At 47.5% G+C, this 21,716-nt stretch overlaps 1 protein-coding gene across 1 annotated transcript in view; it reads left to right on the forward strand.

Moving 5' to 3' along the window:
- The window catches only part of PCSK4 (proprotein convertase subtilisin/kexin type 4), a gene marked incomplete at both ends in the record, with an annotated part of 193,199 nt that overhangs the window by 100,225 nt on the left and 71,258 nt on the right, over positions 1-21,716 (forward strand). The window contains 3 exons of the mRNA XM_082247179.1: positions 12,484-12,696; positions 14,755-14,855; positions 14,931-15,034. Coding sequence (XP_082103305.1) covers positions 12,484-12,696; positions 14,755-14,855; positions 14,931-15,034 — 418 coding nt within the window. The remainder of the gene's footprint in view (positions 1-12,483; positions 12,697-14,754; positions 14,856-14,930; positions 15,035-21,716) is intronic.

The raw sequence follows: 21,716 nt of genomic DNA on the forward strand, positions 1-21,716 counted from the left end.
ATTTTTCTTTTTTTTTTATTGTTGTAGCCATAAGGGTTCATGCACACTGCAGCTCAAAAAAGCTGCTTCTTTGGGCGTTTTCAGGAGTTTAGTAACAGGGGAGTTTAGGCCTCATGCACATGTTTATTGTAAAATGCTGTTTCTTCTGACCGGAGAAAATCTGCATTAAAAACTCACTGAAGCTGTGTTTTTTTAGGTTTTTTAGTTGGTTTGGGCGTTTCATTTAATTGACCAGAGTTTTAATTTATTCTGGCTATTGAAATGAATAAACACTGAAGTGCTAAACTCGCCTAGTGTTTAGGTGTGTTTCGACGCATTTAGCAGCAACAATCATTTTTTTCTGCTGCTCCTGGACGCCCTGGAATTTTTTCTTTTTCCCTGCCTCTAAACATGAATGGACACATAGACTAACATACAGGGGTAAAAAAAAACCCCCCCGCCAAACGACCAGTGTATATGAGGCCTTAGAGAGTGTGTGTGTGTGTGTGTATGTATGTGTGTGTATACAGTGCGTGTGTGTGTATGTACATTATCTCACAAAAATGAGTGTACCCCTCACATTTTTGTAAATATTTTATATCTTTTAAAGTGACACTTTGCTACAATGTAAAGTAGTGAGTGTACAGCTTGTTTAACGGTGTAAATTTGCTGTCCTCTCAAAATAACTCAAAACACAGCCATTAATGTCTAAACCGCTGGCAACAGAAGTGAGTACACCCCTAAGTGAAAATGTCCAAATTGGGCCCAATTAGCCATTTTCCCTCCCCGGTGTCATGTGACTCATTAGTGTTAGGTGGTCTCAGGTGTGAATGGGGAGCAGGTGTGTTAAATTTGGTGTTATCACTCTCTCTCATACTGGTCACTGGAAGTTCAACATGGCACCTCATGGCAAAGAACACTCTGAGGATATGAAAAAAATAGTTTTTGCTCTACATAAAGATGGCCTAGGCTAAAGGAAGCTTGCCAAGACCCTAAAACTGAGCTGCACCACGGTGGCCAAGACCATAGAGCGGTTTAACAGGACAGGTTCCACTCAGAACAGACCTCGCCATGGTCGACCAAAAAAGGTGAGTGAACGTGCTCAGCATCATATCCAGGGGTTGTCTATGGGAAATAGACGTATGAGTGCTGCCAGCATTGCTGCAGAGGTTGAAGGGGTGGGGGGTCAGCCCGTCAGTGCTCAGACCATACGTCGCACGCTGCATCAAATTGATCTGCATGGCTTTTTGTCCCAGAAGGAAGCCTCTTCTAAAGATGATGCACAAGAAAGCCCACAAACCGTTTGATAAAGACAAGCAGACTAAGGACATGGATTACTGGAACCGTGTCCTGTGGTCTGATGAGACCAAGATAAACTTATTTGGTTCAGATGATGTCAAGCGTGTGTGGCCGCAACCAGGTGAGGAGTACAAAGTCAAGTGTGTTTTGCCTACAGTCAAGTATGGTGGTGGGAGTGTCATAGTCTGGGGCTGCATGAGTGCTGCCGGCACTGGGGAGCTACAGTTCATTGAGGGAACCATGAATGCCAACATGTACTGTGACATACTGAAGCAGAGCATGATCCCCTCTCTTCGAAGACTTGGCCGCAGAGCAGTATTACAACAGAACGACCCCAAACACACCTCCAAGACGACCACTGCCTTGCTAAATAAGATGAGGGTAAAGGGTATGGACTGGCCAAGCATGTCTCCAGACCTAAACCCTATTGAGCATCTGTAGAGCATCCCCAAATAGAAGGTGGAGGAGCGCAAGGTCTCTAAGATCAACCAGCTCCGTGATGTTGTCATGGAGGAGTGGAAGAGGACTCCATTGGCAACCTGTGAAGGAAGTGCTGGAAACTAATGGTGGACAAACAAAATATTGACACTTTGGGACCAATTTGGATGTTTTCACTTAGGGGTGTACTCACTTTTGTTGCCAGCGGTTTAGACATTAATGGCTGTGTGTTGTTATTTTAAGGGGAAAGCAAATTTACACTGTTATACAAGCTGTACACTCACTACTTTACATTGCTTGCAGCAAAGTGTAATTTCCTCAGTGTTGGCACATGAAAAGATATAATATTTACAAAAATGAGATATATATATTAAATACATTTTACACTATAATGCTCATGAATGTGTACTAAAAATGCAGCAAAACATGCCTATTTAAATCAGTTTTTTTCCTGCTAGTAATTCTGGCTTTTTTGTTTCTCTAGTGTGCATGAGGACCAAAAAGAGTGAGTGGTGGTTCACACTAGTGTGATTTCTGATGCAACATGAGCTGCACAAAATGCATGACAAGTAAAATCACATTGCCCGCTCTCAGCAATGCGACTCAGCATGGTGCAATTTTGCTGTGGTACTTTGGTGCCATTTACAGTGCGACTTGACCCCATAGAATATGCAAAATCGCTGCCAAGTCGCTTGAAAGGAACTCCATCATCACACTGAAAATCACAGCAAAATCGCATCACAGTAGTGTGAACTCAGCCTTTTATACTAAAATACACTTGACCAAATTAATATTGCATAACTATCTAATTTTGTTAACATCCTTAACCTTCCAATTGTAAACACTTGGATAGACCTTGAACAGACTTAATTTGCCTTAAACAGACTTAATTTGCCTTAAAGTGTTTCTAAACCCACAACATTAAAATCAGTCTGTATATGCAGTAATGCTTGTTATACTCCGTGAAACCTAAGGGTTAATCTTCTGCATTGTGCATTTCTCAGGTGACACCTGCTTCCTCAGGAATATACGTTTTCTAGTGCCCGTCTGTTGTTACCCACTAGAAGTGTACAACTTATCCCAGAGGGACATGTCTTGTTGGGATATCTGAAGTTGTATTTGAACAAAGTGAGTTCCCCAAAGAAGGTTAACCACAATCTCATGTGCAATGCTAGTAGTTTCACATACTTTATATAATCGCAGGCTGTAGAACATTTGTGCTAAAGTAAATAGCTGTTCAAAATCTTGTATTAGGTGGAGTGGTTAATTTACTACTTGCATGTTCATATAAACGCTTTTAAGGCTCCTTCCCTAGGGTGTACTTAAGCATACACATCTGCAAGGGCCGTGTTTGCCTGCATGTGATGCACAGGGGTTCCATGCATGCACATGCGGGCAGTCCCATTTATGTCTTTTGGGAAGCAGCAGCTGTAAAGACACAGCCACTGCTCCAAATTTAACATGTGGGTGTGCCAATGGACGCAGATAGAGTGAGTTTGGAGACAAGCACGTGTGAACAAGGCCTTACTTAAAGCATATGTTTTAAACACTAGGCCCACAGGCTGAATCTGCCCGCCAGGCTGTTTCACGTAGCTCTCGCCTTTCGCTCACCAATGCCACTTGTTAACACAGAGGCCTTCTGTATTTACAAGGAAAGGTTTCCTCTCTGCAGCTCTCACAGATCCTTTCCATCCCTGCACTCACGGCAGGATAAGATATGGTAGGTGCACTGTGGCATAGTGTAACCCGTGGTAAGCTGCACTGTGATCCCCATCTGCCGACCAATGATCTCCCTGCAAGTAAGAGAGTGAGACAGAGCCACCTACACTACTGGAAGGTACTAGAGCCAAGCCAGGTGAGATGTGAGGAAGTTTTTTTGGGTTGGGGCATGTAGAGATGAGGGCTGTGGATGGGAATGCTTGTTGAGATGGAAAATGGGTGAGTGTGGTGCAGAGCCAAAGGGGGATGGATGTGAGATGCCATCAGCCTGTGAAAGAGGGCTGAACACTGTGCATAGCACACCCCTAGGCCCTGAACTCTGTCGCACACCCCTCAACTGTGCTGTCTGTCGCGCACCCCCGTACTCCGCTCATAATACACTCCTGGTATTGCTCCTTTAGGATCCTCCCACTGTTTGTGCAATTTGATCATGCCCACTGCTCGATGTGGTTCAGGGGGGGGGGGGGGGCGTGGTTGAGTTCCTGCACCTATGCTCTAAGATAAAAAGCTCTGCATAAATTTATACAGTCTTACAGATACAACCAGCCCTTTGAGGGCAACCATAATGCTGATGCGGCCCGCGATGAAATGGAGTTTGACACCCCTGCCTAGAGAGTACCTCTTCATAATCCCAGACAGAGGACTTTCCTGTAATTAACCTATAGCAATCAATGTATTGTAGAACTTTTGCCTTTGCCTTGAAGTCTTTTTGGACGTCCCCGTAGTAGCAGGTTTCACCTGTGAAATGATTCGTGCAAGTTTCTTTTGTCCACACAAACCCCATCAAATATTTGGGACAACCCCCATCAAGATTTAAAATTACCAAGCTCTGTTTAAGGTCCATCCAAATACTTACAATAGAAGGTGCTCCAATGTGCAATTTTTTTTGTGTGTATTTTTGCATATATATTATGGTTGCAATGATGAGAAATGTTTCACCTCTTTTTAAATAAAAACTTTTTGATACAAAATAAAATCTGAATTTTATTCTGCGTTTACGATTGCTATTAAACATTCCCTTACATTTCTTGGTACCATTGAATTCCCAGACTGGGTTATAGGTTTCTCTTGCATGTATTGTTTGGGAAGAAAGTACCCTTAATTTCTCTTACGTCCTCCGACAGTCGCTGCCACTTCATATTCATCACTAATGGGGTTATTGACCTTTGCTCCGCAGGAGTAGCTAGGCAACAAAATTTGTTAATATCAAAGCTTTTAGCATATCCCACCCCTAGGGGGTGGTCCCCTCAGTCAATACCTCCCTGCTTCCTGCATTCCCAACTCAGTTTCTAATGCCTAGCTTAGGAGTAGCAAGGCTGATCCTGTGCTGGGGCTCTCAGTCTCAGCCTCTATTCTCTTTTTGATTTTATTTTGAGTTTTTTTCTCTTTCTGTTACTTAGCTGTTATTTTTCAGCGTTAGTTAGCTTCTTCGGATGAAGATGATCATGCGGAGCTGGGTCTCGGACTGGCCACCCTGGATCCCAGCCTGCCATCGAGCGTTCAGCTCAGGTTTCCCTGGCATATTGAATGACCCATCCCTGTTCGCTGCAGGGATGCTATCTGTGAGGTGGCTACCTCACTGGACGCCATTGCGGTTTCTCACCGCAGTTCCACTGCATCCTGGCTGCGACACTCCCTGTCCTCAGTGCAACGGTTTGGTCGCTGGAGAAGGCTCCCCACGCCATCCGGACTGGTAAGTGTAAATCTATGTGGGGACCTGTCTATTTGGGTGTCAGTCTGGGACTGTGTGACCCTGCATGTCTGTGTAAATGCTGAGCTCCCTGTCAGATTCCTGTGTGGAATAGCTGCCTGTCTGTGGGCTGCGAGGGGGGGGGGGCTCTCCCGCTCTGATGTGTGAATGCATGAGGCAGTCTGGGCTTAGACATGCGGTGCGGCGATCGCTACTGCGGCCCGCCGTTTTTTTGCAAAAATTTTATGGTGCCCTGTCCTGTGTGGTATGGCGTGGCGTTTTGGCGCCAAACGTCGCCATTTTGGCGGCGATCGATCAGGCCACATGTCGGCGCCATTTTCTCTTTGCCTAAGGAATCCTCAGCCGAGCGGCCATGTTTGTGTAGCCTTGCATAGGCTTTATAGGGCGGTAAGTCATTGCATCACTTCCTTTTGCTCTGGGACAGCGATCGGTGGCAGCAGCCTGTGTGATCTCTCCAGGTTTTTACCTTTCCTTTTCCTGTATTCCTTGCCCAGTGTTCTTATCCCTGTGGGGGTCGCTACATACTGTAGTGTGCGGTGGGCTACGCTCGCCGTGGTCTTAAAGGGGCAGTACTCCTTTTTCCTATTATTGCTGGGGCATGGATTCTCAGGATTGCAAGTTTCCTCCCACCTTGGTGGGGGGCCAAGGGGCTGCTGCATCCCCCGAGGGGGCTGATCTGGCTACTATTGTGGCGAACTTGGCTGCTCAGGTGCAGATGCTGGTGGCTGATCGATCCACCAAATGGCCCAGAGTGTCTATTTCCTCTGATTCAGAGGGCGATGGGGCTGCTATGGCTGGAGTGCCCTTCTCAGGGTCTCACTCATCTCTAGACCTTGTTGGGTCTGAGGGGGAGGCTGAGGTAGAAGGGGTTGATAATTCTCCCCCTGGCTCGTCTGAAGAGCTTGCACTCATGGATGAGTTGGTTGCTTCTATCAAGCAAACGCTGCATTTGCAGGATGAACCATGTCCTCCTGCCTTGATGTCCTCTTATGGGACGCAAAGGAAACGCAAAACGTCGCAGGTTTTTCCTTGCTCTGCGGAATTTCAGCGCGCGGTTGATGAGCAAAGGCGCAATTTAAAGAAACCTTTTGCTGTGCCGAGTAGGTTCAAACTGCGTTATCCATTTACACCCACCACTGATGAGCGTTGGTGTGTGCCGCCTCAGGTGGATCACGCGGTGGCGGTTTTGAATAAATCCACTGCGATCCCTGCTGAGGATACCCCGGTGTTCCGGAACCCTACGGACAGGAGATTGGAGTCTCTGGCCCGTCATGCTTATACGGTTGCTGGTTCTATGCTGAAGCCTATTTTTGCTTCCATTATGGCAGCCCAGGCTATTGCGGATTGGACGCAGGTGCTCAGGCGCACCCTGGTGGCTGACTCTGCCTCGCCGACAACTTTGGCTATGGTAGATCAAATTCATCAGGGTGTCATGTATTTGTGCGATGCGGACTTGGATTTAGTCCCTTTTGGCTGCGCGTCTTTCAAGTGTGGCGGTATTGAACCGTCGCCTGATATGGCTGAAATGTTGGTCTGTTGACCAATCTTCTCGCAAGACTTTGGCTAATTTGCCCTGCGCGGGATCTCGCCTTTTTGGCGAATCTTTGGATACTCTGATAAAGGGAATTTCTGGGGGTAAGAGCACTCTCTTGCCCCAATCTCACAAGAATAAGTTTGTTCGTGGTAAGAAGAATACCTCGTTTAGGCCCTCTCAAGGGTCCTTTCGTGCCTTTCGGTCGCACTATAAGGGCAAACCCTTCAAAGGCCAAGGCTCCCAGAAGAAGCCGTGGACAGTTAAGCAGAAGTCCGGCCAGTCCGGGTCCGCTGCCCATAACAATACGGCCTGAAGGGACGCCCTCACCCAGTTCTGGGGTGGGGGGACGTTTGCTCGGTTTTCTTCAACCCTGGCTGGACCGCATTCGGGACAGGTGGGTTCAGGAAATTGTTCGATCTGGATACAAGATGAGTTTCTCTCTAGGCCGGCGAGCAGATTTTTCCCCTCAAACCTTCAGCTACCTCCGGAGCGCTTGCAGGATCTGCACCTGGCGGTGCGGGACCTGCGGGCCCAGGGAGTGGTGGTTCCGGTGCCTCATCGGGACAGATTTCGGGGGTTTTATTCCAATCTGTTCACTGTGCCCAGAAAGGAGGGCAAGGTACGTCCGATTCTGGACTTGAAAGCTCTGAACCACTTTGTGCGGGTTCGCAAGTTCCGCATGGAATCCCTGCGCTCAGTGGTGGCTGCCCTGGTTCCGGGGGAATTCATGGCCTCCATCGATTCGAAGGATGCGTACCTTCACATCCCCATTTTCGAGGGTCACCAGAGGTACCTTCAATTCGCCATTGCGGAGGATCATTACCAATTCGTGGCGTTACCTTTTGGTCTCGCTTCGGCTCCGCGGGTTTTCACCAAGGTGCTTGCGCCGGTTCTGGCTTTGAGAGCCCAGGGCATTTCTGTCCTGGGGTATCTGGACGATATCCTGATTCGGTCTGCGACCAGTCAGGCCCTGGTGAACGACCTGTCCATCACGATGCGGACTCTGCAGGAGTTCGGGTGGACGATAAATTTTCCAAAGTCCACTCTGTGTCCATCGGTTCGTCTTCCCTACCTCAGGGACAATCAGTACTCGTCCCTCCGGACGTGTATGAGGTGTCTGGGATTGATGGTCTCGCCCTGCGAGGCGATCCCCTTTGCCCAGTTTCACACGCGGGGTCTCCAAGCGGAGATTCTGGCCGAGTGGGACGGGCGACCGCAATCTCTGGATCTACGGATCTCCTTGAGTCATCATACCAGAAGGGATCTTCTGTGGTGGCTCCGGTCCCCGGCGGTGTCTGGGGGCAAGTCTTTTCGCCCTTTCTCGTGGACGGTGATCACCACGGATGCCAGCCTGTCGGGCTGGGGTGGTGTTCTGGGCGTTCTGTCCGCCCAGGGAACTTGGTCGGAGGAGGAATCCTCCCTTCCGGTCAACATTCTGGAATTGCGAGCGATAGCTCTCTGCCTTCTGCGTTGGACAGACAGGCTACAGGGCCGTCCGGTTCGGGTGCAGACGGACAATGCCACAGCGGTGGCCTACATCAACCACCAAGGGGGCACCAGGAGTGCCCGCGCGGCTCGGGAAGTGGCCGACATTCTGTCTTGGGCCGAGACACACGTCCCGGCGATAACGGCAGTTCACATTCCAGGGGTGGAGAACTGGCAGGCGGATTATCTGAGTCGCCAGACCCTGGACCAGGGGGAATGGTCCCTTCACCTGGATGTCTTCCAGATGTTGTGCGCGAAGTGGGGTTCACCAGATGTGGACCTGTTCGCGTCTCGTCTAAACAACAAGGTGGAAAGGTTCGTGGCAAGGACGCGCGATCCTCGGGCAGACGCGTTAGTGGCGCCCTGGCATCAGTATCGTCTGTATGCCTTTCCACCGATTCAGCTGCTGTCCAGGTTCCTTCGCAGGTTGGCCGCGGAACCGCACACAGTGATTCTGGTGGCGCCAGACTGGCCTCGCCGGTCTTGGTACGCAGACCTCGTGAATCTGGCGGTCGACGCTCCGTGGCGTCTGCCTCTTCGAAAAGATCTCCTGTCTCAAGGTCCGATATTCCATCCTGCTTTACAGTCGCTGGCTTTGACGGCCTGGCTGTTGAAAGCCAGGTGTTGAAGGATCTCTCCCCTGAGGTCATTCCCACTTTGATCAAGGCTAGAAAAGCCTCTTCGGGGAAGATTTACTATCGTACTTGGAAGGCGTATTTTGCCTGGTGTGAATCCAGGGGGTATTCTCCTCGCTCATATTCGGTATCGAGAGTGTTGGCTTTCCTTCAAACGGGCGTGGACCAGCGTTTGGCGTTGGCCACGATTAAGGGTCAGATTTCTGCGCTGGCCGTTCTCTTTCAACGCCCTGTGGCGTCTAACTCCTTGGTTAGCACCTTTGTTCAAGGGGTGCGACACCTGGTCCCTCCTAGGAGGGAGCCTTTGCCTCCATGGGACTTGAACCTTGTTCTGTCCATGTTGCAACATGCTCCTTTTGAAAAGATCAGGGAGATCTCGTTGTCTCTGTTGTCCAAGAAGGTTGCGTTTTTGGTGGCGATCACTTTGGCTCGCAGAGTGTCGGAGCTGGCAGCTTTGTCCTGCAGCTCTCCATATTTAGTGATTCACTTGGATAAGGTGGTCTTGCGACCTAACCCGTCTTTTCTTCCGAAGAGGATCTCGGAATTTCACCTCAATGAGGACATTGTCTTGCCTTCGCTTTGCGCGAGGCCAAAACATCCGAAGGAGGTGGCTTTACATTCCTTGGATGTTGTTAGGGCGATCAGGGTTTACCTGTCGTCCACTAAATCTTTTTGCAAGTCTGATTCCTTATTCGTCCTTCCTGAGGGACCTCGGAAGGGCATGGCGGCGTCGGCTTCTACCATCGCCAAATGGATCAGACAGACCATTGAGCAGGCCTATGCTTTGAAGGGAAAGGTTCCTCCCGTACCTGTGAAGGCGCACTCTACCAGATCTCTGAGTACGTCTTGGGCCTGTCATCATCGGCTTCTGTGGCCCAGGTGTGTAAGGCGGCGACTTGGTCGTCCGTTCACACCTTCTCAAAATTCTACAAGGTGGATGTACAGGCATCGGCGGATGCCTTAGGGTCCCTTGTTTTGGGTCCTTGGCGGTTGGGATGTCTTTATCCCTAGGTTACTTGTTTTCCTGGGTTGTTGCTCCTGTTGAGCACGTTTTTTTTTTCCTGTTGCCCAGTTGGTTTTCTTACTTTGTTAAGGTTCCTTTTTCCCCTGATGTGGGTACTGCGTTGCTTTAGGCGCGGCTGCGTTTTTTCCCACCCCTCATGTCTACACTGCTATGGGACATCCCCATTAGTGATGAATATGAAGTGGCGGCGACTGTCGGAGGACGTAAGAGAAAACTGAATTTTTGTAAAATCTTACCTGTAAAATTCCTTTCTCTGAGTCCTCCGACAGTCGCCGCCCCCGCCCCTCTTTTGGGGTTTGGTTGTATACTTTACTGCTATGCTACTGAAACTGAGTTGGGAATGCAGGAAGCAGGGAGGTATTGACTGAGGGGACCACCCCCTAGGGGTGGGATATGCTAAAAGCTTTGATATTAACAAATTTTGTTGCCTAGCTACTCCTGCGGAGCAAAGGTCAATAACCCCATTAGTGATGAATATGAAGTGGCGTAGACTGTCGGAGGACTCAGAGAAAGGAATTTTACAGGTAAGATTTTACAAAAATTCAGTTTTTTACCTGTACCCCTGCCCCTTTGGTAATTAAGTTGATTTAATAACGTTTTTGTAGTTGTGAGTTAACTTGGAAGGTTTGGTGTTTTTTTTTTTTTTTTTTTTTTTTTTAATCCTTCTTACCTAGGTGGATGCAGAATTGGCTCAATGCTGCACGTGTCCCCCACAGGCTCAAACACCACTAATCGCTTGGTTCTCAGAGCTCCCTGAGCAGAGAGCTGGTGACTGTCAGACCGCATTCACACTGAAGCGGCACAACTCCTGCACGACTTCGGGGGCGACCTGTGAAGTCCCGTGCACCGTGACATCAGAGTAGTACAGGATCCTTTTTCTAAGTCGGAGCGACTTGTGTCGCTCTTATTAGAACGGGTCCTGTAGCAGTGCATGGACCGCGACGGACCGCGACTTGTCAGGCTGACCAAGTCGCCTGACAAGTCGCGGCAGTGTAAATTGAGCCTAAGTCACCGCTGTCTGCTCTGCCCACTATCTTCTGAAAACAGGTCACAGAAATGCAGAACTACACTCCTGTGATCCACCTGAACAAACAAGCTTTGACTGCACTATAACTTTTTTGTAGTTATGAGTTCTTATATGGAGAGTAAATGCTGTCTTAATAATAAATATATATATTTAGATTTGTTTTTGTATTTTTTTTTTTTTTTTAAGTTTTCCATATTTTAAATGTTTTTGTTGATTTATGTCAACATGACACCGCTACTGCAGTACTCAATATTAAATGTGTACCTACATTTATAATATATTACGTTTTTAGAATTTAGAACCTTGTGGAGTTGTAAGCATAGTTGCAGCAACTTGCTCTATTTTTTTTTTTTTTTTATGACATTTAACTTTTAACATCGTTGTGTAATATTTGTATGGTTGCAAGTTTAGAAATATATGTGAATCGAAGGAGAAATGCATGGTTAGTCTGCAAAACTAGACTTTTTTGTGTTTAATACTGGTTCTGAATTTTAAATATAATAAAACCTACAATTCAACTTTTAGTGGTCCTTTATGTAAAGTTTGTCCCTGGATCTTTTGGGCGTACCAGCTGTCATGTTGTCAGTAAGTTTTTGATGGATATCCGCATTTGTCTTAAAGCAAAATGCATTAAAATACAACTAAAGGCTCTTTTATGGCAGTCTAAGCAAGTGTCAAGTCTGATTATTTTGTGATGTACAAACCTCAAAAAGTAAAAAAAAAAAAAAAAAAAAAAAAAATGTACCTTCCCTGACTTAGAGCCAGTTCACACTGGTGCGATGCCAGACATCCCATTTGATTTGTGCAGATTATATGCGATGTCTGTGCGATGCAAATTCGGTCCTAGAAACTGTATGGCTGAATTTGCATCGCATTTGAACTCGTGCAGGGCCTTTTTTTTTTTTTTTTTTTGTCCGAATTCAGTTTGCACTGCAATCTGCAAACCGATCTGAGGGTGTCATTAACTTTGTATTGACACTCTCAGCAGTTCGCGGAGGGCCGCGTGAACTGCCGGCGATTCAGGTGTGATGCAGGAACCCGCACTGGATTTGCACGGTTTCCCGCATCGCACCAGTGTGACCCGGCCCTTTATTGAACCAAGTCGTCCTTTGTGTCTCACACCCTTTCCTTCCCAGACACTGCCATTCACAGTAGGAGGGTTTCAGCAACAGAGGCAGTGCTGTCGAATGCAGAAGACAGTGGGCAGTGCTAGATGTGGTCAGGTGCTTACTGACAAGTTGCAGGCTTGTGAATCAGCCATACTGCTTATACGCACACCCCCTGAAACAAATTTTCCATCTCACTGTAGTGTAAGCAGGCAAAGTGCCTACATGACAGCAGCAACTCTGCTCTGAATTCAGGAGCTGTGCCGCATCATTCCACACCATCACAAGTAGCAAAATGAGGCGGACTTCACCAACACTTTTTTTTTTTTTTTTAAATGTGCGGCCATAGTCCTACTTTGAGTAAAAAACCTTGATAATGCTTATAAATCATGTGCCTCATTTCAAACCTAATTCCAGTAAGTACAACTTCTTTAGGTTGAACCTTTTAACCACATGTCACTTTGCACCATAATGCTTCCTTACTTTTCTTCATTACTTGCCTTCTAAGTGTTTTCTTTTGTTTTAGGGACGTGGTGGTCTTGGTTCCGTTTTTGTTTGGGCATCTGGAAATGGTGGCCTGCATTATGATGACTGTAATTGTGATGGCTACAGCAATAGTATATACACGCTATCTGTCGTCAGCACCACGGAGAATGGAGAAATTCCATGGTATAGCGAGGCTTGCTCTTCCATACTCACTACTACATTTAGCAGTGGCAAAAAGAAAGACAGGCAGATTGTAAGTATCTGTCATGATACTTGCATGCCTCACATCCACCATTCTAATGCACCCACTCCACTACCCTCTCCATCGATGCATTTCAGAGATGTTCATCATTAGGAATAGAAATTACCCCTTAACCTTTCAGGTCTCCGAGCCAAAAGTTGGGAGGGCATAGCCAGATGTGGGTCTGACTCCATCCTAATGTAGCAGCACCAGTGTGACAGCAGTGTTTGTGTTTTTGGTATGGCTGCAGCTTAGTTATCACCTCTATATACTCAGCAATAGGAAAAAGGGTAAGTGTTTCTACAGTGTATAGAGATAATGTGAAAACTTTTTAAGCTTATTCTTCAATCTAGTTCATGATGGTGCAATTTATATCCGCCAGATCCCTAATATTTCCAGGTACTGCTGTAGCTATAATGCATAGTCTTGAAACTATTTACGGATAAGTTCTCCTTTTGCACTATGCTACATGTTACCCCCAGTGTTTAGAGTGTAACATGGTGCAAATGCCTCCCCTCCACCAACACAGTCACCACCCTTTCCTCCGTGACAGCGTGGGGTTCAGCCGTTGCTATATTTTAAAATTGCCCACTCCATCAAAAATGGAGAAAGATCTGGGAGTCTTAGTAGAAGATAGACTTAGCAATAGCATGCAATGTCAAGCTGCAGCTGCCAAAGCTGGCAGAATATTAGCATGCATAAGGAAGAGGATGTATTCCAGAGATAAAACTATAATCCTACCACTTTATAAAACTCTGGTCTGACCGCATCTGGAGTATTCTGTCCAGTTTTGGTCGCCAGTCCTCAGAAAGGATGTTGGAGTTGGATAGAGTACAGAGAAGGGCGACTAAACTGATTAGGGGATTGGATGAGCTTAATTATGAAGAGCGCTTACAAGCGCTTGATTTACTCTCCCTGGATCTCAACATAGAACAAAAACGATTCAGTCGCAAGTAATGCATGAGGACATGAGGCCATACAATGCGATTAGAGGAGAAGCGTTTTAACCTCAGGCTACGCAGAGGGTTCTTTACAGTAAGGGCTACAAGACTGTGGAATTCTCTACCACAAATGGTAGTAACTGCGGGAAGTATGGCTACTTTTAAAAGACTCTTGGATGCACACCTCAAGGATCAAAACATTCAGGGGTATGGGAGATGATTACGGCCACACACAACTACACAGGTTGAACTGGATGGACTATTGTCTTTATTCAACCTCACCTACTATGTAGCTGCATCATGTGTTCACAGTGAATGAATGATCTACAAGCCCAGTTTGCCAATGCGGCAGTTGGACTTCGAGTTCTCAGTAGATTGAGTACGGTAATCATTGTTAGTCCATTGCATCTTAAGAGGGGGGAGAGCTAGAGGATGTCGCCAACAACAGCAATTATCCCCTGTGCATAAGTGTGGTAGCCCAGAAGGGTATCTAAAGTAAAGTACTATTCCACTGCACATATAATCTCTTGAAGCCTTGCTTCCCTCTAGAATTGGAGGATGCTCTATGGCCACTGAATAAAACAAACAAGAGGGTGCATAAGCCTAGTGCATTATTCCACAAGTTTAAATATACATTTTAGTTAAATGAGCAAATGAGTTAAAAGCACTCATCAAGCCACTCATCCGTGGCTTAATACTTCCAGACTAAACCGTCACCAGAGCATAGGGGAGACCTCACCAGGGTCTCTGCAGGCTGATGCATTTGGAAGGGATTTCTTCCTCAGAGCCTGACCTTGCACCCACAATCCTCTGATTGCGGGTGCAATTCTCTGCAGGCTCCTGGTATATAAAAAAAAAAAATGAACATTTATTTTTTTTTTCCCTGCAAACAAAATTACTATTTTTTTTATACAGGTGAACCTAGCCTTCTTAGTAAACAGGTTAATTAAATATGTGAACTAAGGCTGCATAGCATGGATCAATAATTTCTACCACACCAAGTGTAATTTTGTTGACTGCAGTAGCAGTTTATGAGGAAGCAATGTAGAACCACATTTATGTGAATGTCTGGAACTTTAGCATGTATATTAGCAGTCTTCTCACGATTTACTTTTCCCAATTTTTTTAGACCACCACTGACCTGCGCAAGAGATGCACTGAACACCACACAGGAACGTCAGCATCTGCACCTTTGGCTGCTGGGATTATTGCCCTTGCACTGGAAGCCAAGTAAGAACCACAGTGGCAAATGTGAAAATAATGACTTGGGAGAAATCTAGTGACTTATTTGTGATTCTTACACAGTCCTGCCCTCTCTTGGAGGGATGTCCAGCACATTGTGGTGAGAGCATCAAGTTCTGCAAATCTCGTTGCCAATGATTGGGAGATAAATGGAGTTGGGAGAAAAGGTAAGAAAAGAAATCCTGTCTCAACGCAAAGGAAATCTTATCATTGTGTTTTTAATTATAGTGAACATATACCAAGAAACTAGTGCCATCTAAAGATAAGATGCCTAAAGGCCTTGGGCAAAGTGTTCTGACAAACCCCACTCATATTTCATCTTGTGAAGATCAATGAATATGCAGGAGTAGCATTCTGAGATATTGAGGTTTGTCAAAAATGTTTTACTGGGTTCAGGGGTTCCTGGAGGTGCCTTTTCCAAAGGACAAATAATTATGCATAAACTTCATTACATGAGGGGTTATTAATGGTACATTTTTAATAACCGCAGGCACAGATTGTGCGTTGTCATGTTTCAATGCGGTAAAGTGTGCATGTGTACCACAAGCCAGCTTTAACTCACTATCCACAGCATGATTCTTTCCTATAGAGACCCAAACTCATAGTGGCCACCATAGCTAGGACTGTCCCATAGGAAAGAATTTGGTTGTGGCATGCGCAGCTACTTGAGGAGGACCCAGCAGGACCTTTCTTGGATTCAAGGCTGTGTGGCTTTGAGTGTGAATGCTCATTGCATATCAATGGATTGGGGCTAAGAGCAAGAGTATCTTTCCCAAAGGGACTGAGAATTGTACACACACCTCATGACATGAGGTATTTTTATATTAACTGCAAATGTAAATAACCGCGCTGGAGCAATAATAGTAAAAGCGGCAGCTGTAGTGGGAAACACTAGAAGCAAATATGTAATAGAAAGCTGCGCTAGCAATTGATAGAAGCAGATGTATTAACAGTAGAAAATTGAGTACAGTCCAAGTTCTTAAGAGGGTATCAAAAAATCAAGTGTCAAGTCCAAGAAAGCCTCCAACGGACTCCAGGTTAGAGAAAATCCACCACCAGAGAGCACTCAGTCAGCCGCTGTGAAGCATGCATAAGAGGTATGCGCTTACCAGATGGATACAGATTTGTAACATGGGTAAACACCAAATAGCCTCAGAGCCAGCTCCAGCGTATGCCACCTCTCCCACCGAGTACAATCAGGTATAGGGACAGCACCAGCCACCTCGTCCTCATCAAAAGTCAAGCAAACATATGCAAGAGAAGAGTGGGGCCACAATAGTGTAGATGGTATGCACAGTTTATTGGACGAATACATGTAAACACACTCACAATATGCCAAAGGATAAAAGCATTCATTAAACAAAATCAAAAGCCGCCGCCGCCCGACTTCCGGCCGCACAGTAGTGACGTCAGCACGCCTTCCCTACGATCGTTTTGTCAGAACTGACGTCTTCCAGGGGATGCGGGCGGCGCGCTGAGTCACCACTATTAATAATGTCAGAGGCATACGCCCCTTCCGGAAGTCGGGGAAGCAGGCAGCGCCATATTAGAACATGGAAAAGACCAGGCATTTGCAGAGAGAGCGTTCACACAGCGGCTGCAGCTCCTAACCCAATAGAAAGCCACCATTGCTGTCTCAAATGTTAGTGAAGCTCGATCAGCATTCCTGGAAACTGATGAGTATATAGCAAATGACAATTAAGAATAAAAACAAAAACAACGAATAAAATTAAGGTCTGGTTTGAGGGCCAATATTTTCGCCAGGACAGAGGAGTGGCAATGGGGGCGAAGTATGCCCCCTCCCTGGCGAATTTATTTATGGCCCAGTGGGAGGAGGACGTCATCTATGGTTGCGATAGGCCCCAGATTATGCTCTGGGCCAGGTACATTGATGACGTCCTCCTCCTTTGGAATGGGTCTAAATCAGATCTTGATCTCTTCATGGTGGAGCTTAACCAGAATGATAGGGGCATAAAGTTGAGCTTTGAGGCCAGTCAAGAATCCATCAACTTCCTTGATCTAACGATTTTAAGTGCGGGTGATAAGTTTGTCACCAACACTTACTTTAAAATGACTGATCGTAACTCATATATTCCCACGGACAGCTGCCACCATGCCCCTTGGTTGCGTGCTGTTCCGAAGGGACAGTATATGAGAATCAAGAGGAACTGTACAAACACAGTTGATTTTGAGAATCAGGCCAAAATCCTCACTAGTAGATTCATGGATAAAGGCTATGACAGCACTTTTCTTAGGAATACTTTCGAGGAAGTTGGGAGGATGGACAGATCTGATATGCTTTCTATAACAGCCCGTCCAAAGACCACGAGCGCTTCCTTTAATGCCCCTTTCTCTGTCGCTCATTGACAGACGTAGTCCTCGTTGATTAATAACAACTCGGGTTATGCTGCCCTCTACAGGAGTAGGACTAGACAGGAAAGAAAACGTTCTGGCCACACCCTAGGGGCAGTCCCAGAGGGTATATCCTCTCACTTCCTGCTACAGCAAATCAGTTTTTTTCTGTCTAGTTAGGAGTAAGGATCTAGATACCTTGCTGGGATCTTCGGTCCTGGCAGGATTTTTTTCTTAGAAGATTTTTAGACAGCTTTTTTTCTCCAGTGTTCCTGTGAGAGCTTCAAGCAAGAACGCTGGAACTGGGCGACGGGCTGGATGTTGAGATCCAGTGGTCACCCCAGTTCAGCCTACGAGCGCGTGCAGGCCATAGCTCCACGCTGGGTCGGCCGCGATATAGTCCCACTGGACGGGGACTGACCCTGCGAGTTAAACGTCTCGCTGAAACGCCAATGACCATGAGTCACGGCGTCCGTATTGGTCGACAGCCCTCCCACCCCGGTGGAGAGGGGTACTGTCAGGAGTTGGCGCCCACCTGGTTCCGGTATGGTGAGTAGTATGTTCCCCCTTTTCCCCCTGATGGGTTTTGTGGTGAACGCGGGCCCCTCTCTGAAATGGTAAGGATGGGTCTCCCCTCTATCCTATAACATGTCACAGATCCCCCTATTTGAGTGTGATTTTTGTGAACAAGTAACCAGGAGGCTTGGTTTGGGAGCTGACAATCTAATGTCATTTCAAAACTGTAAAGATGACTGAAGTCAGTGGCAGTACTAGAATATTACTGTGGTAGCATAGCTGCCCACCAGAGTCCGGTACCGCCGGCCAGGCTGATCACCATCCAGGGTGAAGTTTGGGGGGCCGATGCACTCCCACAGGCCGCTAGGCCGAATACAGCATCCCGCAGGCCGCTGCTAAGCCACTGCTATCCTAACAGGCCGGCGCCATTTTCTTGCAGAGCACACGAGGCCGCCATATTGGCGTAGCCTCGTGTCTCCAACATGGGGGCGGCCATGTTTGAGGTGACCAAACACCTCGTGGAGCCAGGGGGAGGCGCCGGTAGGCGTGTTAAGGGGCGGAGCCACCTTCTTTACCCAGGAAATAGGGCCAAAGACTTCCTGTCTGTAACAGGACAGCACTGAGCAAGCTGATGAAAACTTCTGTGCATCAGGGATGAGCCTTGGGGTCTCTCTCTCTCTCTCTCTCTGTGGGGTCCAAAAAGGCAGGTAACACTGAGGGGCGCTGTTGCGACTGGGGGACACAAAAAAAAAAAAAAAGTTTTTTACTTTGTCATTTTTTTGTCGCTGGCAAGTGTCTTGTATAATCATTGACCCTGCCGCATAGGTATCCCCACCTGATCCCCTCAAGGTGGCTGCAGGACCCTCCAGTACCCCACTTGTTTTTAATGCATTATCTGCAGTTTTGGAGTCTTTGGTATCCCGGGTGGAGGTGGCCTGTCAGGGACGGGGGTCAAGAAGCGACCCCCGCCTACCCCTATTGTTTATCTGATACTTCAGATACGGATTCGGAGCTGGTCAATGCAGCTGCAGGTCCCTCTTATAGGGCTGTTGTCTCAGGTAATGTCTCCTCAGCAGTGAGGAGAACGTTTCTGCCTCCGCCATAGCACAAGAGTGGTGGATGCACTAGTTGTGTCCGTCCGGGAAACCTTTGGTCTTGAGGTTATACCGGCAGAGGTAGCTGAGACTGAAATTCCTTTTTGGTACTTGTTAGCCTACCAAAAGGGCGAAGGTTTTTCCTTTACCCAAATGGGGTCGTTTTGAAACGAACCCCTGTTATTTCCTAAACGCATGGCTAGGCGCTATCCGTTTGAGGAATCCCTCTTTAAAGGATAGACGGTACCACCTGCTGTCTTGCCACAGACTGTTAGGTTAAAGAGGACCTCGTAGCCAACGAGGACCTTCCCTTTCTGCTCATAAGGAGTTGTTCGTTCTGCGAGGGCGGGCGATAAGGCGAAACCCTCCAAAGCCCCTTTAGAGGCGTTTCAAAGGGCGCTGGTCGGCTAAACAAAAAGTTCGGCTCAGCCAAGCCTGAAAAATACAGTCTGATGCGCCCCTACCCATCTCTGGAGTGGGGGGACGTCTTCACCGGTTTCCGGATCCATGGCTTGCCGGAACCCCAGACTAAGGGGTTCGCGAGGTCATACGGTCAGGATACAGGATCGAGTTTCGATCACTTCCACCGGTGCGATTCTTCCCTGCTAACATTTAACGGTTTCAGGGGTTCTATTCGAACCTGTTCACAATGTCCAGGAAAGAGGGCAAGGTGCGTCCAATTTCTGGACTTGGGGAAAAATAGAGTCCATCCGAACAGTGGTGGCCTCCCTGCATCAGGGGGATTCCTGGCGTCCATAGACATTTAGGATGCCTATCTTTATATCCCCATCATCGCAGGACATCAGCGTTTTTCTTCGCTTTCCCACATCCCTGGTTCCCACCAGGAGACTGAACTATCTGGGCCTAAGGTTGGATACATCCTGGGCAAGAGGTTTTCTCCTTGCGGAGAAACTCCAGAAGGTTCAGTCAACGATTCGGGATGTTGCTGTCCGTCAATTGGCTGGGACGGGTGGTGGCCTTCTTAGAGGCAGTACCGTATACCCAGTCTCATACCCGAATTCTCCTGAAAGAGATTCTTTTCTTATGGAATCAGAATTCCGATTTCCTGGACAATCGGATCCGGTTGGGCGAGCGGACCAGGGAGCCTCCGATGCTCAACCAGGGGAAGTCATTCCTTCCGATAGTATCCAGGTTACCAATAGGGTATCGGAACTGAGAGCGATCTGATTTACTGGACCGAGCAGCTCTAGAGCAGCCCGATTCGGATCCAATCGCACAATGCCACGGTCGTGACTTATGTCAATAAAGGGGCACTTAGAATGTCCTGGTGACCATCGAAACGACTAGCATCTTGCGTTGGACGGAACGTTTTGTTCCGGATCTCCCCACATTGTTCACTCCGGGGGTGGGAAATCGGCAGGCAGATTATTTCAGCCGTCAGATTCTGGATCAAGGGGTATGGCCTCTTCATCCAGAGGTATCTCACTAGCTGTCCCTTCATTGGAGCACCCCGGATGTGGATCTGTTGGCACCTTGGCTCAACAGGAAGGTGCGGAGGTTTGTAGCTCGCACCCGCGATCCTCTAGCGGACGCAGCAGAAACGCTGATCGCCCTGTGGGGGCAGTATCAGCTACGGCATGCCTTCCATCCTCTCAAGTTACTGCGGGAACTTCTTCGCAGGATAGAGGTGGAGGGAATTCCAGTTATTCTGGAAATTCCGGACTGACCTCGTCGAGCCTGGTACGCCGACTTGGTGAGGCTAGTCGCGGACACTCCTTGGAGACTTCCTCTCAGGGAGGATTTGCGGTCTCAGGGACCGATCTTCCATCTTGCTTTACAATCGCTGGCTTAATGGCCTGGCCATTGAGACCCAGGTACTGAAGGACAAGGGAGTGTCAGCTTCATTTATTCCTACCCCTAGTTAAAGCAAGGAAAGCGACTTCCAGCACATGGAAGTCTTATATTTGCGTGGTGTGAATCTCTTGGATTTCCCCCACATACCTATTCGGTGATCCGAATCTTGGTCTTTCTGCAACAAGGGGTTGAGCAGAAATTGTCCTTGAGCACTATCAAGGGTCAGGTTTCAGCGTTAGCAGTTTTCTTTCAGAAACCTTTGGCTAATCATTCCTTGGTGCGGAATTTCATCCTAGGGGTGCGACATCTGCCTCCGCCAGTGCGTGCACCCTTACCGCCTGGGATCTTAATTTAGTGTTGTCAGTTCTTCAGAAACTTCTCTTTGAAGATATTAGGGAGATTCCCTTGCTTACATTATCCCAGAAGGTGGCCTTCTTGGTGGCCATTACTTCTGCACGCAGGGTGTCAGAACTGGCCGCATTATCTTGTCGTTCCCCATTTCTGGTGGTTTATAGGGATAAGGTGGTTCTTCTTCCGAATCCATCCTTCCTTCCTAAAGTGGTTTTCAGAGTTTTCATCTGAATAAAAATATTGTGTTACCTTCCCCGTGTCCTAAGACTAGCCATCCTTGGGAGTTTGCATTACACTCCTTGGATGGGGTTTAGAAGGATACACTTGACTACTACGAACTTGTTTTCGTAAGACGGACTCACTTTTTGTGATCACGGATAGCCCTTGAAGGGGGTTGCCTGTGTCTGCCGCGACCATATCTAGATGGATCAGTCAGACGGTGGTACAGGCTTATTCTATTAAGGGTCGGAATCCTCCGTTCCCTGTTAAGGCACACTCTACTCGGGCGCCTAGTGTCTCCTGGGTCTTCCGCCATCAGGCGTCAGCGATCCAGGTTTTCGAGGCGATGACTTGATCGTCGGTTCATACCTTTACAACATTTTATAAAGTTGATGTGATGGCATCGTCAGATGCCTCTTTTGGCCACAAGGTTCTGCAGGCCGCAATCTGAGGAGACTGTTGGTCTACCTCAAGGGTTTGTTGGGTGTTTCACTTAGGTCTC

Source organism: Pelophylax lessonae (genome assembly GCF_965119305.1).
Source record: "Pelophylax lessonae genome assembly, chromosome: 1".
Taxonomy (NCBI): Eukaryota; Metazoa; Chordata; class Amphibia; order Anura; family Ranidae; genus Pelophylax; species Pelophylax lessonae.